General features: G+C 30.8%; 1 protein-coding gene across 1 annotated transcript; it reads left to right on the forward strand.

The window, feature by feature from the left end:
• The first annotated feature begins 12,067 nt into the window (after positions 1 to 12,067).
• On the forward strand, positions 12,068 to 18,434 carry LOC105362266 (organic cation transporter protein). Its single transcript, XM_011499664.1, has 9 exons — positions 12,068 to 12,352; positions 13,932 to 14,151; positions 14,540 to 14,646; positions 14,738 to 14,892; positions 15,125 to 15,314; positions 15,676 to 15,808; positions 16,549 to 16,873; positions 17,406 to 17,620; positions 18,170 to 18,434. Exons 1-9 carry the CDS (start codon positions 12,228 to 12,230, stop codon positions 18,362 to 18,364), a joined length of 1,665 nt encoding a protein of 554 aa, XP_011497966.1. The 5' UTR covers positions 12,068 to 12,227; the 3' UTR covers positions 18,365 to 18,434.
• The last annotated feature ends 514 nt before the right edge of the window (positions 18,435 to 18,948 follow it).

Consider the following 18,948-nt stretch of genomic DNA (forward strand, 5'->3'; position numbering starts at 1 on the left):
CAGATTTTCGTTCTATTATGAATAAACCAACTTTACTATCGGTTATCAAGAAAATTGAGGACCCCGCTTAATGCATAATTGAAAATACGTAATAATCGGCTATTGGGTTGGAACGTAAGACTTTGTTATTTGTACTTGAAGAAGTAGGTAAGAAGTTAGTTGAAAGGATAAATAATTGTGAATTGAAAAGCTTCGAGATTATAACTATGGATTGCTTTTAATGATTTCCTTCTCTTTGCGTGCTATCAAAAATTTCTTTACAAAAATCTTATAATTTTAATATTTAACCTAAATTCATATAGGCGAATGCTAAAGGCCATTTAAATCTTCGAATTAATTGAAAATTTGAATAAGAAAAATTTTTCCCCCTTAACAACAACTGCCTTTTTAAAGATGAAGTTTTAACTATATGTAATATATAATTAATGTAACATTGGATAATATAAATAACATTATGTAGAAAAGGTATATTTTATAAATTTATATGATTATGTCAATGATAAATGTTAAATACGTTTTGTCTTTTTTTTTTTTTTACAAAGAATTCGCCTATATGTACTCAATACTTTGTAAATTAAGTACAGACAGGATACTTTCTTTTATCTTAATCACAGCATATTCAATATTATTTCATTATTATGAAAATAAAATATCTATCCGAAAATAACGAATGTCTTATCAACGAGTCTAAGTTTGAAAACATTATAGCTTATTCTTATTAATTCATGTAATTCACATTAACAGACATATTTTAAATTGTCATAATTTTATAAATAATACAATTGCAATCGCTATTCTCTTAAAATTCAATACGCTCGTTTACTCAGATTTACCGATCACTGTATTATTAAGTATGATAGCTTGTAATTGCAATATTCGAAAAAAAAAAAAAAAAAAATAAAAAAATATAATGGCAATGTAAAATAATAAGTGTATAAGGTATTTTATAAATGTAATAAATGTCGTTGAAGTTGTAATTTGTTAGTTTTTGTTAAAATTATTTTTCACACTTGTCTGTAGCATGCAGTGAAATTGAATAAAAATTTTATTAATATTCTTTATTAATATTTATATGCAACATTGCATATTTTTATTTTTACAAACAATATATTTAACAATTAATGCATTATATACACATTGAAAAGAATCGATGCTTTATAATTTCAATAGTAAACGATTGTTTGCTAATTTATTTTCCTACATTGATAACTATAAAAACTTACGAACATTATCGAATGAATTACTCGTAGCTCCAAACCATTTGAAATAAGACCAAACTAATTGCTCGTTCATCGATATTTTCTAACATTAAAAGAATTCGTATTAATGAATTTGTTTTTGTCAATTATTATTTCAATCGGGAGAATAAGAAAATGTCAGGGGATATCATTTTGTCGGATATGTTTGTTCAAAACAAAATATACGGGTACTCTTCGCATAATCTCTTAAATGAGCAAGAACGAATATTTATTTTTCAATTGAAGTTTTATCGGACAACCAAATTTTATAGTTCATAATTTTAATCTTTTATCGTAATAATCTTTTATTGATTATTAAATCAATATTACGCTAAAAAGTAACTAAAAATTAATATTAATATATTTACTTTATCTTATCTTATAATTCTTGAAAATCAAGGTGAAAGTAAATTATTTTCCATTTGAATGGCGTTCCTGCCTACCTAAACGAGCATGTGAATAATTCAATCATATGCTCATCCTAAGAAAATGAAGAAATTTACAAAGATATTATTTTGTCTTTATTGATGTAATTGTGAGCATTTAGTGCTATTACTGGCGCTGCCACAACACAATTGCTAGAATTGTTTGACCTGTTTCAATTTGATAATATGAGACACGATGATGCACATAATAAAACTGCATTTGAACGTCGTCGTGTACGTTGTATTAATTCTTTTAATGATCGCTTATTTTACATCGCAAGAGATGCGGTGTTTTATTTTTCTATGCAATTATTGATTCGTTTGTGTGGTAATAATTTTCATTGCCACAACTCATTGTTTAATTTAATTTTTTTTTTTTTTTTTTTTTTTTTTTTTTTTTTCATAAGTAAGACGACACCGCGATATAAATGAAAAAAAAAAGAGAAATAAGAAAATAAAAATACGAAGAGCGTAATTCTCTTTAAAATTCCATTGAGAACGTTTTAATTACTTGCCAATTTCCAATTAATTTAAAAGTATTCTTAAAATTATGACTCCTCGCCTCTTGCATCATTAACGATCGAACATTTTTTATTAGATTTATTCTGTAAGTTTAATTTCACTTCGCAGCCTCGATTATCAATAAATGAAATCACATAAATTCTAATTACTTTATTTCAGCATTTACTTATTAAACGAAATAACTCTTTCTCATTTCATGATTACTTCTATAACTTTCTTATTTTATTTTTTTTTTAACAAAGTTTTTTAGCCTAAAAAATATTTATACCATATTATAAAGTATATTTTATCGGAGAAAAATTGTATATTCACATTTGCAATATATGGCTACTTATATATTCAAAATTACATAGATTAATTTTTTAAAATTATCAAAATAAAGCATTTGACTACATTTCTATATTCTTCTGTTGAAAAAATAATTGTCTATATATACAATTACAAATTTCCAAATATATATAGAAAAAGAATAGAATACTATTGCCCAGTTAAATTAATTGTAAAACACTTGTATCATAAGAAATGATAATAATAATTATAAGTGAAAATAACATTAACAAAATTCATAAAAATTGTATTGTTTTTGTGTCATTTAACTATTTTTTTTTTTTTTTTTTTTTTTTTTTTTTTTTTTTTTTTTTATTAATATCAATAAAGCAATTACTAAATAATTACGTCAAAAAAAAATATATATATATATAATTTACACACATTTTATAGTTATCGATGTTATATTTGTATATATTACAGAAATAATATTTTTAGATATGTGTACATATTTGAAAATAATAAATAAACATATTTCTAGCAAAAACTTAACTTTGACACAAAAAAAGTACTGACTAATTAAATGAATATTAATAGATAATAATAAAAAGACATAGTGTAGTATGAAAAAAAAAAAAAAAAAATTACAAGAATATCTTAAGAATTTATTTACTCAAATATTTAGTATTACAATTACATTAAATATTTTTAATTGTATTATTTAAAAAAAAAATATATATATATATATATATATATATATATATATAACTAATTGTCATTATATTCCTTTTTTATTCGAGATATTTATTGTGCGCATTTTTAAATACGTATGTACATACTTCATATCAATTATTACAAACAAATGGTAAAGAATTTAATTTATATAATCTAAAAAAAAAGAAAAAAACAGATATAAGAAATGAAAAATACCCAAGAAATATAATTCATTTGATAGAATGCATCACTGCTTAATATAATCAAGATGCATTTCTATTTGTCGTTTAATGTCTATGATTAATTATCTACAAATTAGTATAATATAAAATGCATTGCACGCGCATCATTATCGATGAATAAATAGTTATCGATATTGAGGAAATGGTATTGATATTAAATATAAACGTGCGTATAATTTGAAAATAATTATTTCTTGATATAAACGAAAAAAAAAACAACGCAGTATTTAATTTAATTTACTTAATCTTAACTTAACAAGTAACGACAAAAGTATCTGATGCTATAGCAATTCCTATAATAGTTATGATTTTCCCGTATTTCTTTCAGTGTCGATACAATGTGCACATTCTGTAATTTTCATGTTAATCTAACGAGTTGATGTTATTTTTTTGTTGTTATTATGAATAGATTACATTATATAATAGCATAATTAGTTGGTGAAAAATTAATGTAATAATATATCGAAGAAATATGATAATTGGCAATTAATTTTAAAGTCAGAACAGTTACTATGATCTTTGAAGTTTTCGCTTGTACTCTTTGCTTTCTTAAACTTCTTACGCTTTTCATGTTTTCAAGTGAACTATCCATTAACATAATAACTATAAACAATTACTTATGCTATTAAAGATTCATTAGAAGCTATCAGATGCCTTTCTTATTTTACGTGTTCATGATTGTACATTAAAATATCATTATACATTAAAGAATATACTATGGCTTTTTATATTGCAGTAGCTAACGTTAAATTTAGATTTTATTTTTCTAAATATAATAATTTCATTTCAACAAATAATATAGATGGTGTATTATAAAAGAATAATTATTTTAAAACAAGTTGGATTCTCATTTTATATAAATTTTCAGTGTATGTACGACAATGTGGAGCATGACTTTTAACAAATTGTACGTAATATTAAATTAATTTTATTCGCTTGCTATTACCAATGATTTTAATATTTTCCTGTCTTTATGCACAATTAATTATTTACCAACAATAGAAATTATAAATAAAATTTGTATTTACAACATTTTATTAAATTTCTATTATTTGTAGATATTCTCTTGCAGACAAATAAGTATCAAAATCAATATTAAAATAAAATTTATTTACTCATTTACAATTTTTCAAAAACAATTCTTCATTATAGCATTACATAGATAAAAAAAAAAAAAAAAAAAAAAAAAAATTTAAAAAAAAAAAAAAAAAACTTTAGAACAAAAATTGCATAAAAATCTTATTAAAATCCATAAGACAAATATTAAAAATTTATGTTTTATTAATTATTTGCTTCTTATGTTAGAATCATTGAAATCGAATTCCGTTACTTCGATACATCAATTTTATTATTCACGCATAATATTGAATTTACTCCACGTAAATTTTGTAACAAAAAAATTTGCAAAATGTTCATACATTAAGATTAAAAGATCTTAATAAATAACCGAAAAAGTATGGATATTTTGATTTAACAAGTGGAAACAAAATTTTTTTCGATACATTTTATCTCTGTTACTAAAGTATACTATTAACTAACCGGTTTTTATTTGATAAAAAGCGTAACTTCAAATTCACAGTTATCCGAGTTTCACATTGTTCATGTAACTCAAAGTAATCTTGAATGAATTTTCGAAAGAAACAAATAAAATATACGATATGAGCGATTCGATAAATCTACAGCTATTTTCGCGTATTAGTCTGTTTCTCAATCTTTTATAGGAAACATGAAATAAACGGGGAAAAAGATAGGAATATCTTTAAGATAAAGATTTATAAATACAGTATAGTATAAAGTACAGTATGTATATAATTTTATATATTCTGACAAATTTTCTAATTATTTATACCGTAGAACGAGCTAGTTCTTTCCAGATTTATTCGTTGTATCATGGATATTATCAATATAAATTAGTAAAGTATGTGGTTTCGGCAATACAAAGTGAGTAAGAATATATAAAAGTGTTTAATAAATTTTACTTTCATACAGAACATTAATTCTAAAATTATAGTTTCTACTTGTTCTTTTATATTCTTAATTATATTTTTAATTTTTTAAGTTTGATGTATTTTCTAGCAATATTATAAATATTTTAATAAAATCAATATTATATGTATATGGAATTTTGAAAATGTGTCGCTAAGCTTTCATTAACCGCACAATGATAATGTTTCGATAAATGGTAATAAATATTTATACAACGATAAAAATACAATGCAAAATTTTTTATTTATGACTATTGTGTTAGTTAATTGGAATGAAATATCTTAAAATTACTAACTACATTTGGGGAAAGAAATGAATTAAGTAATTTGCGAGCTTTTTTCTCTATGTATACTTGAAGTTGAAAGTATCGAATATTAATTATTGTATTAATTGTAAAATATTCTGTGCATTTAGATTTTTTTTTTTATTAGTTTTCTCATCTCAACATCGTGTACTAAATTTTTAAATAAATGAGTAATGAAAAAAGTTAATTTTCTCTGGTTATTTCTGAATTATCCTAATATTATGATTATTACGATACTTGGAATATTCAACACTTGAAAAACGTATATAATAAATAAAAAATCTATACATATTCTTGCACATCTTTTGTTATAAAAGACGATGTACAACTTCATCATGACCTGAATTAGACATGATTATTTATATTTATAAAAAAAAAAATTTTAAATCCTCATCTAAACGTATCCACCAATCAGAATTTAGTTTTATCTAATGTTGAATCGAAAAAATATATTGTTTGCCGATCGCCGGACTAACATTCCCGGCGTAATAATCCAAGGGCGGCATTAAGTATATTACGATTGGCCAATCGTAATCACAATGATAATATATATTGAAGAAAACACTCAGCGGAGATAGAAGTACGATGAGCCACTTGTATAGAATTATAGAAGAAATTTACTCGACGAGTTGAAAAAAAATATAGTTTGACATTCTTTGTGCAGAGGCTCGAGGAAATAACTCTAGTGGAAATACTAATTATCATTTATTAATTAAATTGTTGGTGCAAAGCTTAATGTCGCGAGACAAACAGTTGACAACTTCCAATACTTCGTTTTCATCTGTCACACCTGTGGTAGTAATTTGCCTAAGCGCGTTGCGTTGACAAAACAATGGGTGAGGGGATTACCGCAATATACAATATGCATGCGACTGATTACGTCTTTTCATTATTATAAAGATGCGTTAGTGGGATGCATAAATAGCTATAACCAGGTTTATTACTGGTTACATGTTACTGGTTACTGGTACTTTTTTTTTCTTTTTGTAGAGCTTGAGATTAGTGTAAGCGCTTACTACAAGTACTTGAGTTATTCGTATTGGTTGCGGATTCATCGTGTGTTCCCGTAATAATGTGACATTTAACGAAGAATAACTGCTTTTACATATTCCATATTATTGTAATAAATTGAGAGAAATAAATTGACAGATGAATATTGTGTGCATGTCGTAGGTAATAATTATAGGATATCAGTGTGTACATAAAGTATCGATAAGAAAATTTAGTTATTCAAGAATATATGGAAATTAAGTTATGCTAATATTTGACGTTTAATTTTGGAATTAAATTATGCAAACAATAGATTATTAGTATTAGAAAAATTATTATGACACATCTATAAGGAAGGTATATATATATATATATATATATATATATATCAATTTGATCATTATTAATATTTATGTAATGAAAATCATTAAACGACAAACAAAACAAACAAAACAAATAAAATAATTCCAGATATTTTCGAGTTATTATATTTGATTTGAATAATCATTTGGGCTTACTTCTTAATTAATGGCGTTAATTTTCTAAGTATTTATCTTGTAAATTATAAAATGTAAGGCTAATTTTGATAATACACAATGATAAAATGTATTCTGAAAAAATTATATTCTGAAATAATTAAGAGGATGAAATATAAAAATATATAATATTTTTATCTGGATATACGATTTTAATTGGATGTTAATATATTTATAGATGCATAGCGTGTTATTGAACATTAAATAGTATTGACATTGTGTATAATGATCCATCAAATGTGACGGGGAGTGTGGAGGATGGGGGGGGGGGTAAATAATTACAAAAAACATTACTCCAGTGAGTATCCACCTATTGAAAGTTTATGCATTATTATCGAATAAAACAACCATCTATTTAATAAAAACTCATAGTTACTAATCGATCGATAATCCTTTACGTTTATCGTGTTTTTTTGTTTTGTTTTTGTTTTTATCTTACAAGTCACCAAAGGTAAAAAAAATATTATATCTATTTGAGAGAAGACGAGAGACGCGGAGTAACGCGCCTTGACATATAACGAGTGCTGCTCCATTCCAATAATTACAAAGCCTAAAGCCGTACTTTATTTAGCTTCAAGCTTCACTCGTCGATATACAATTGCCTTGGTCGGCAAATATTTAAAATAAATCGTCCAAGAGATTCCCAAGCATTTGAGACGCGTTTTACCGCGATGTGATAAATTGAAATGCAATGAACGAGTCGAGTAGACGTGGTTCGTCCTACGACGGTCCTTGAATTTAAATACCAATTTAGCCCTGGCCGAGCGCAATTTCCTTTCATCGCACGTACCCAGGAAGAGTACGGAAGTCGTGGGAGTGGCGCTTGCAATTGCCATCCATCCCTCGCTCATGGACCACGAAATTACTCCCGAGCGAGTCTCATCGTCGAGCAGAGCCGTTGACTCGTTTCTTTCGTTTTTCGTGCCACGCATACGTGGGCCGTCGCTGCGAGGATAATTGCGTTATCACGGATAAAAACGGCGGCGCGTTACTATCGGTGCGTCACTTGTCGAGGCCGAGTACTCGAGAGGAGCGCGAGAATTCCCCACGTTTCCACATTCGGATTTCCGGGATCCCCGAGAGTGGCCGCGCTCCTGCCGATTTAGTGCGCGTGTGCTTCTAAAGCTGATTATCCTTTTTGGATCGGGGAGGTTGTTGCCGAGGGAAGCTCCGTAAGTTCGTAACCCCCCCCCCCCCCCGTCACCCCCCCTCTCTCATTCGTCACTTGCTTGACAGCGGGTGGCGAGGATACGCTGGCTTATAGCTGGAAGAGGAAGCTGCGGTCTTAGTGCCGAGAGTCCTTATAGAGTCGTCGGCTCGACCTAGCGGCAATGATATTCCGTTAAAAAGTCCCCTTAGAGCCTTTTTTTGTCCTCTCGGTTAGTCCGAGCCGATTCCCACCTTCATTTGAATTACCGCACTGATAACACATGCGCACTAGCGTATTGTTAACTCGACATTTTTTTATCAATTGATCTAGGGCATATTAGGTAATCAAAGCACAAAATCCTGAAGAACGTATCTCTAGCGGTAGTAAAGCGCAGAAATTACGAGATTCCGTAAATTAAAATATAACCACGCAGCACAGTGATTATGCTAATGGGCTCGTGTAAATTCATAAATTGTATAATGTTCGTTTTAAATATCATTATCTTTTCGTTTAAACGCTCTTCTTATTTAACAACGATCTAATGTGAAATATTATTCTGTGCTACATAGTTTTATAATAACAATAGCAGTAATAACAGCAGTAATAATGATAATAATAATTTAAAAAAAAAAAAAATATATATATATATATATATATATATGAGCGGAAATAGGTGTAATAATATTAAAAAAAAAAAAGAAAAGAAAAGACGAATCCATATTTAGAGGATCGTGTGTTAAATTAATAAATGTTTATTTATGATAATCTAAAGTATTGGTTGTAATCAGTCATTTTCTTGTATATTTCATCAATATATTAACGTATTAACGTAAAATAAAAATACAATGAATTTCTTACATAAAAGTGCCACTGGCTTATTGACTTTCTATTTTTATGTTGTATTAATAATTAATCATTGGATTTAACTTCTAGCTAGTTTTTTTGTTAGTTTTTTTGTTGTTGTTTATTTATTTTTTTGTTTATCATAATCAAATGTAATATGTGAAATTATGCGGATGTATTTAATTATTTAAGGTAGTATCCAATATTCGATAATAGTTTATCATTTTCTTAACATACCATGCTGATCCAACAATTAACAATTATCAGGATAAGGTAAATATAAGTTATAAAGTTCATAATTAATTAAATAAAAAGATAATTAATTCAAGAATGAATAAGATTATTGCGTGTCAAATCGGAATTTTTCATAATTAAGGAGCGTAAAGCGCACGCATATCATAATGTCAATGGCCTGATTTTTTCAGCCCCAAGATGCGATATGACTTATAAATAAGCTTATTTTCTCCCTTATACGTGACGTCATCAATTTATTTTTCATGTAATTTCATTAATTCTGCCTTTTTAATAATCTCATGAATTTTGTTTAATTCGTAAGAGTCATGTCGGCATGCATAAACGATTCGTACACAATGATAAAAGGAATATTGATTGAAATTTTCTTGTACCCCATTAGAACCCTTATGGAATTTTTCTTTTCTTTTATTTATTTATTTTTTTTTTTTTTTTTTTTTTTTTTATTACTTTAACTAAATGTAGAATTTAATTGAAAAATTGTATTGAACGGAGCACGATATGAGCTATACTTACACCCTATGAATACAACTCTACTGTTTATTAAATTAATTTATCGATTAGAACGAATAGTTTAATTCAAAGAAATTTATGCATGAATATTTAAAGATGAACTGTATTAGAATATTATTACAACAATGCATAAGGTTTTGTGAACTTATGCAATATAGAAGTTGCATAAAAATCATTATTGCATTATAAATTATCCTTTTTACACTCCTGTGCAAACAATTATTAATTACGTGATAGTTTTACCAATATTTTGCCTATAATGTGGGCACGCAATTTATATTTCTAATATATATAGTTGATATTAAAATCGATTACTTATTCAAGGCTACGTTTCTCTGTAACAACGTAAAATATAAATATTTGTGAAATTAATTTTTAAAATTTACACAAAAAATTAATATAATCATTGTATTAAAGTGGTTGAATTTATTATTGCTGTATTGACGTTAAAATATACCTAATCTTATAAATAATAATACGATATTTATTCTACCTTGTTATAAATTTCATGACAATATCTCTATTCAGTTTAATTATTATTACGAATTACTTATGATACTGTATATATATATATATATATATATATAACATATAATAAAAACAAAGATTTATTTACTGATACGAGTACTTTACCGCAATATTGATAATAAGATTCTTCTATTAAAAACCAATATTTAATCACTGGATTTTAAATGAGTGACGTAGTGAAATGACTATCTATATACATTAAAAATAAATGTTTTACCAATAAATATCGGTAAAATCTGGGAAAAAGCATCAATATAGTTGTGTAGTGTATGAAAATTTTTAGTAAAGCACATCCGTTTAGCTATGTGGACTAATAGTAAAGCATATATACAATAATGTAGAATCTATTTTTTTTTTTATATATAAGTTCTATATAAATGATAGAAATGTTTAAAAATTTTCTAAATAAAATCTAATAATACAAATTTACAAATTGGTAATAAATTTAGGACGGAATAAACTTTGATAAACGTACGTTTTATTACAAAATCGTACATCGATATGGATTTATCGAAATTTAACAAAAATTATAAATATATAGACTACCGTTAAACTTTCAAAATAAATCCAATACAATATAGTTGTTTTTTTTTGTCCGCAATGTATGATTTAGGTATTTCTTAAAAAAAATAAAGAATAACATTTCATTTTTAAAATAAACAATACACCTTAATTAACCAACTTTGAATTATTTAAAAAAGTCTCCTAATCTCATAATGTGTGACAAACATATGCATATGGTTCAATTACCGTAACGCGCACTTTAACAGAATAATTTGATATTCTTCATATGTTTGCGTTTCTTATTTCATTTTTATTTTCATATTGGGTTCAAAGCTCTACGACTACAGACGAGCGTATTCGCGGAAAGTGAAAAAAAAAGACTTGACGAGTTTGCAGTAGTTGAAGTAATTTGTCTCGCATACGAATGTCTTTGATGTTATTTAATTATTAATCAGTTTTTTTTTTGTTTTTTTCTTAATCAGTCGATCAGCAGTACGTAACTCTAAAGTCACAAACTCTAACGCGTATTTTGTTAAAACAAAAAAGAAAGAAAAAATGAAAAAAATAATAAAATGTAGCATATAGCGCAGCATCCCTTAGCATCGAGATTATAAGAAGACGCAGGGATTTCTAATAAGATTTGCTTAAAAGCAAGCAAACAAGCATAAGAATCCCACGCTTAGAAAGTGCCAGTTGAGCTGGGTATTAAATTAGCGATTATCGCTTTTTGCTTTTGAAACGGCGAGTAGCCAAAGTGGCAAGGAAGTGGCGAAGAGCCGTAAGAGCCGAAGGTACGGCAGAGCTTAAGCGCCATCGTCGTCGCGACAGTCCGCGCCAATCGAGCAGCTACGGCAGCTGGAAACGAGATCCCGACGAGTGGTAAACAAAGCCGAGGCGCGATTTCGCCACGCCTCGTTAGGGACGGCGGGAAGAAGGGACGGGAAGTCGAGGGAGAGAGACAGAGAGACAGAGAGAGAGAGAGAGAGAGAGAGAGAGAGAGGCGCCTTGTCGTAATTCCCGGCCTATTAAAGCTGGGCTGGGCTCCGTCAGCTGACGGCCTCGCCTCACTCAGCCTCCTCCACAGCTGATCGATGCCAGAGTCGCCTACTCGCAATGGCCGCGCGGTCAGTCTGCGTCCAGTCGCCCCCGCGTAACGCCGTTCTACGTTCCAGGGCGTAGCGAGCCCGAGGGTGGAGAAGGAAGAGCCGTAGACATGCACGACATCGAGGCCTTCGGCAAGTACCAGCTGACGATTTACGGGCTCATCACTTTACCGCTCATCCTCTCCGCCGGCTTTACCCTCGACTACGTATTCACCGCTGGCGAAGTCAAATACAGGTAGTCGCGGCATCACTGTGCTCAACTTTACTTTTACTTCCTCTAAGCCCGAATAACATGAAGATTTATTGTCGGAATATTGTTTTCAAATTTCTTGCCGGGCTATGTCCTCTTGTTCTCTTCCTTCGTCGTCGTCGTCGTCGTCGTCGTCGTCGTCGTAGTAGCGCTAGTTGTTGTTGTTTTTGTTGTTGTTAGCGGAGCTACTTTCATTGTTGACGTTACGATTTAGGCGTCGCGTCGCGGTGTATGATTGTTCGCCCGCGCAAACGTATGTTTTAATTCATTTCGTTACACAAGGCACAAATATATTGGAAAATCGTCGCTCAGTCGCTCGCTACGAGCCATTAGCTTTCTTTTTTCATTTTATAAACGACACTTTATACGTTATTATTAACAGGCTCATTGGACTCGCAAGATTACGTGCTCTTTATCAATAGTGCAATGTTTCATCTTATCACTATCATTCGTTAAAAGAAAAACAAAACAAAAAACAAAAAAAAACAAGAACAACAACAATAACGACAACGGCAACAACAACGGCAACAACAACAGCAACAACAGCAGCAACGATCTAATCGTGTGTATATTGCTAATCAAAGAATACGAGAATATCAACGCAAAGAGTTATGCTCTACAACTACGATATTTCTTCATATTTACTTTATCGTTTAACGCTAAATGATAATTTTTATCTTTGCTTGGTAAAATTCACTGGTATTTAGTTAATAGCTTTGGTTTGTAACGCGCATTCCTATTGTATCATCTATGTCTTTTTTTTTCATCCTATATAAATATTTATCTATACGTATGAATAATTTATTTGATTTATTCTATCCAAGATCAATGTCATGAGCGCAACTGTCGAACTGTCGGTAATTTGTACATATATATATGTGTGTGTGTGTGTGTGTGTGTGTGCGTGCGTGCGTGCGTGCGCGCGCGCGCGCGCGCGTGTATGTATGTATGTATGTATGTAATTTTTTTTCCTTTTTAATAGCGCATACATACGGCCTTATAACTTTGAAACTTTTGTGCCCGTATGAAATACCCTAATTTATTTTATGAATATATTATCGTGCTCCAATAGGATATTTATTAATCGTCTAAAATTACATTTCATTTCAGTTAGGAGATAAAAGATTCAATAATCATTCTGTAATACAATAATAACTTTTCCAGCTCACGATTGTATATCACTTGGACATTAAAAAAAAAAAATAAACACCAAGAAGAGAAAGAGAAATAACGAAATAAAAAATTTTAATCAAAACGCAACGTAAAACTATTAATTATCCTTCGTAATTTTTTATTGTTTTTTTTTTTAAGTTTTATCTTTTATCTCGTTCATTCGCTGGTAATGTGATGCTGAAGACTCTGAAAATCTAATAGTACTCGCATAACATATCGACTATCCATCCATCTCTGCTCAATCACGCGCGAATTGAATATTAGAAAAAATTAAAAAAATTATGTTAAAAAAGAGACATTATTGATACGAATGACGAAAGTAAGAATATAATTATTTACGTAAGGTATTCAATGTGCGCGCGCGTGCGTGTGTTTGTGTTTGTGTGCGCAGGTGCCTCGTCCCAGAATGTGAAAACGCGAACAGCACGTCGATCGCGGGTCAGCAGCCATGGCTGAACAATTCGCTGTCCGACAAAAACTGCATGCGCTTCGCTCCGCGAAGTTCGCAATCAGGCGGCGATTGTTCGGATCCGAATTTCTTCGATAAGAACGAGACGCGACCGTGCGAAGCATGGGTCTACGATCCCGAGGAAGTCACTATTCACAACGAGGTAAGAGAGCTTCAAAGCCATCTCGGCCCGCTTGTGCCACACTTGTGCCCTAATGGAACTTCGTCCCGGAGTATTTAGAAAATTTTATTGATTCCTCCCGCGAGTTGAAGCTTTCGGACGAATATTTTCCTATGCAAATCGACCTCTAACATAAGCAATAACAACGAACTCACACTAATTGGCCAATATTTTATAATGCAATACTATTGGCATCGATAGCCAATATTACGTTGTATTATTATTACGCTAATTCCAACGATCGCCTATAAAAATAAAAATAAACAGGAAGAAAGAACGCCAATGCTACATGAAACATTATCATTTAAGCCGATGGGAAGCGCATGGCTTTTCTTATTAAGATATCATTACTGCAAATCGTTAATTTTAGTGGGGAATAACGTGCGACGCCAATCGTTGGAAGCTCACGCTCGTCGGGACCATAAACAACGTTGGCCAACTCGTCGGACTGACATTCGCCTCAACATTATCCGATAAGTAAGCACGTATTTTCAACAATAAATCGAGGTCGTAATAACGTAGAGTGGTAAAGACGGGCGCGCGGGTCTAATGCTCAATTGTTTCTCAGGTATGGCAGAAGGACGGTACTGACATCTATTACCTTCCTTGCGGGCCTTAGCGGCCTCATACACTCCTTCTCCGTCAATTACTGGATGTTTATCGCATTTGAATTCATCGATGCCTGCTTTGCCGCCGGAATTTACAGCTCCGGCTTCATTTACGGTAAAGCTCATATCCATAAAGCAACAATGCTCTAGGACCTCGGACAATGGGCCCCTTACTTAGCAATCGCGGTCATTAATCATTGCAATAAGCCGAATATTACAAACACCCAACAAACAATACGATTGATTAACAACAAATACCTTCCCCTTACGCCATTATGTAATAATTTGATAATTGTAATAATTGTAACGATGTATTGCCTCATAGTGCTCTATTTACTTTAAAACAGCTATGGAGATGACTGGCGTAAAAAAAAGAATTCTGGGCAGTACAGTGATATCGTGCATTTACGCGGTTGGAGAAATGTGGCTCGGTCTGGCAGCCATGTGGGTGAAAAATTGGAGAATCCTTATGAGGATTATTTATGGGCCTGGATTGCTTGTTATACTACTTATATTCATACTACCTGAATCCGTCAGGTATATTTTTATTATATACTTTTTATTATATACTTATGACTTAAAGTTCGTGTTATAATTTTTGTCTGTTTGCATTTATTTCCACTTTTGTGTGGATGCACAGTGTTTTTGAAATTTGAAATTACAAGCTTCAAGAATGCCAAATGTTAATATGCGCTTTCGCTTATTAAATTTCACTCAAGCGTTTCAGAGCGTGTTTGGTTCAATTTTTTTCTTCTTCTTGGTTTGTCTATTTTCTCTCTCTCTCTCTCTCTCTCTATATATATATATATATATATATATATATTTATATATTTTTCTTTTCTTTTCACTTTTGTTAAATTTTACACAAAATATGCGAGCTAAAAATATGCTTTATTAGATGGCTTTTGGCTAATGACAGACGTGACATGGCTGAAAAAGTCTATCGTAAGATGGCTCGTGTGAATAAGCTCAGCGTCACGGAGGAAACGTTCTTGGAACTTAAGAATGTAAATAATGAAAAGCCCAGTGAGGTAAATTTTACATCATTATATGCGATTGTACGGCTTAACCGTTCGTTGGTTGCAAGAGCAATTTCGATGAATATAGAGTAGATATTTATGAAGCATACTAATGTGTATTACGTATACTAAAAACTATTACGCACTGCGTGATCTTTGAGCCTTTAAAGTTCAATTTATTATAAACGATGTAAATTAGTTAACATTTCATTAGTACATCGTTTCATGATCAAAATAATACATGCATTTTGAGGTATATGCAAATTTTCCGTAGAATTTATGTAAGTGTTTCATGAAGTTAAGAGAGAAAAAAGTTGCTTACTATCGTATTTCATTAATAATAAATAGAATTCTTGCATAATAATTCGCGTACCTCGTGGTTATTACATTATACATACTATTAGTAATGTGAAAAAATTAACCGATAATCAATGCTTTAAAAGATTTATTTTGATATATATATATATATATATATATATATATATATATTTATTTATGCATGAAATTATATCTTTATTAAATTAATTTAGAAAATTAATTTAAAAAGAAAGAAAGAAATCAAGTTAATAATCGCGGCAATTAATGTGCTTCATATATTTAAATAGGCTCGACCCTCTCACATTTTAATAATCTCTATTTCAAGGAAGTAGCGAAGATTTGAATAACTTGTAAATTAAATGTACGGCGATGACGAAGACAGATGCAATTTTCACAATTCTTCTCTAATTAAATGTTCTCTAAACTATTTGTAGAAGGAAGAGGAGGAGCACGATATTAAGGACGAGCGACGTATCACTCAGATTCGAAAAAGTCCTAAAATACTTACGCGCCTACTAATCTGCTCTTTTTGCTGGTTAACCAACACATTTGTTTACTATGGACTTTCGCTAAACTCCACGGAATTCGCTGGCAACAAATACATCAACTTCATCCTCGTAACCGCTATCGAGATACCCGGCAACATCCTGGTCTTCCCTCTGCTCAACACTATCGGTCGCAAAGCTACCCTCTGCAGCTCGTTCATCCTCAGCGGCATATTCTGCCTGGCTATTCAATTTATACCCAAATTGGAATATGGTTCGTTTCCTCGCAGCGTCCATTTTAAATCAATAAGACTTATAAAAAAAAATAGTTTTCCATTTTGGTTTCTTATCTCAAGGTAGTCGTCATAATTAAAGCCATACAATTTCCCGTGTGACTTCTCGATTTGGGAATGTAATGTATTAATCATGAAATATCTCCATCATAAATAAAAAGGAACGCTAACATTATTAATTGACGAACAATAAATACATAAACAAAATGAGAATTTTTTTTTATTTATTTATTTTTTTTCAATATTAAGATTTATTGTTAAAAAGTGAGATATTATATTGGATCGAAGTAAATTTAAAAGTGAATGAAATTTTTTAATTTTCTAAACATATGCCAATAGTTATCGAAACTTCGAGTTATTAAAGTTAAAGTAAACGGAGCCTTAACTATTATATGAATGTCAATGAAAGTATTTTGATATTGCAAAAAATTGAGTATCGGTTGATCGCGCCAATTGTCGTGTATGTAATGCAATTGTTTCACGACGCCACGCGACTTCATCTCCATAATCAAGATAATCTCAATTTTATATTGACTTTAACAGGAATATGGGCAAATATTGCTCTTGTACTTTACGTCTGCGGCAAAGGCTGCATAACAATGGCATTTTCCACTTCGTACGTATACACGACGGAATTTTTCCCAACGACACTCAGGCATTCGTTGCTCGGCATCTGCAGCATGACAGGACGCATTGGCTCGATTTTAGCACCTCAAACACCTCTGCTGGTACACAGTATACAATTTTTATATTAATCTTAACATTATTCCCATGCAATGGCAATTATTCAGCCCGCTAGTTAGATTTATTAGAGCTAAGAAGTTTGCATTCATTACGATTTTATATATCATTAGTGGAAGACAAAATTCTCCCTCAATAATCGCTCAAAAATAATCAATAAGTAAAGTTGAAAAAAAAAAAAAAAAAAAAAAAAAAAAAAAAAAACTATAAAATTCTCATTCGCTTCATTAATAATTCATTAATAAACTGTTTTATGTAAATATTATCTGAAATCCTTATCGCGTAAGTACTTGTTATTTTAATAACACCATCGATAATTCGAATAACAGCTAACTTATCCTCGTGAATATTCTAACTATACATGCGTGGCCTTCGATAATTACAATCATTTATTAATTTAATATAACAATTAACGTCGCCGATTCAAGTATAAAATGTCTAGTCGGCTGAGACCGACCAAAGATTAAAAATCAAAAGTTAATGGCTTCAAAATATAGTTCATCGATCTTAGGCAAAGTGTCCTCGTGTTTTAACAGGCGAGATACATCTACGAGGGACTGCCGTTGCTACTGTTCGGTAGCATGAGCCTCACGGCGGGCATCCTGTCGCTTACCTTCCCCGAGACCCTTGGCACGAAACTGCCGGACACTTTATTAGAAGCCGAGCAAATCGGGCTGAAGAAGAAATCGAAGCAGCCACCGTCGAATGGCTGCGCGGCTCTGCCCGCCTAAATAGCTCCAACGGATAATCCAACGGCCCCATCCACTCGCCCATCCTCGTCCTGCATAAACAATGCTATCACAAGAGGAGCATCGACGAGTGATCTCACCATCAAGGCGAATGCCCAAGTGGGATACGAGAGAGGATATTTGTCGTTCTTGCGTAAGGGCTGTGACCAAAATGAACTACGCCTCGTCCACCGCAAGTGACGATTTTATCGCGCATATTCAAGTGTACTTATTACGAATAAGTGATCGTTGCGTTATATGTACGACGAATTTAATGAACCGACCAGTGAATCGACAATGTGCATCTTAATCGTCGTCGAGTTAATTCATAACTGTTGTCGTTTTTAATGCGTAATTTTCGTGAAATCAAGAAGCTCGAATATTAAAAATTAATTACACACATCTTACACAATACCATTTTAAGTTTACCTTTCAATACTAATAACAAGTTTCCCCCTTTTAATGATCGAACGAACTTATTTAACTAGATCTAACAATAATTATATCTATGTTGGATGGTTTTATTACTAAATCGTTTATTGTTTTAATTACCAGATTACCTTTTTATTTCTTACCTTTTTGCATTT

This window comes from Ceratosolen solmsi, unplaced genomic scaffold (genome assembly GCF_000503995.2).
Source record: "Ceratosolen solmsi marchali unplaced genomic scaffold, CerSol_1.0 scaffold35, whole genome shotgun sequence".
Taxonomy (NCBI): Eukaryota; Metazoa; Arthropoda; class Insecta; order Hymenoptera; family Agaonidae; genus Ceratosolen; species Ceratosolen solmsi.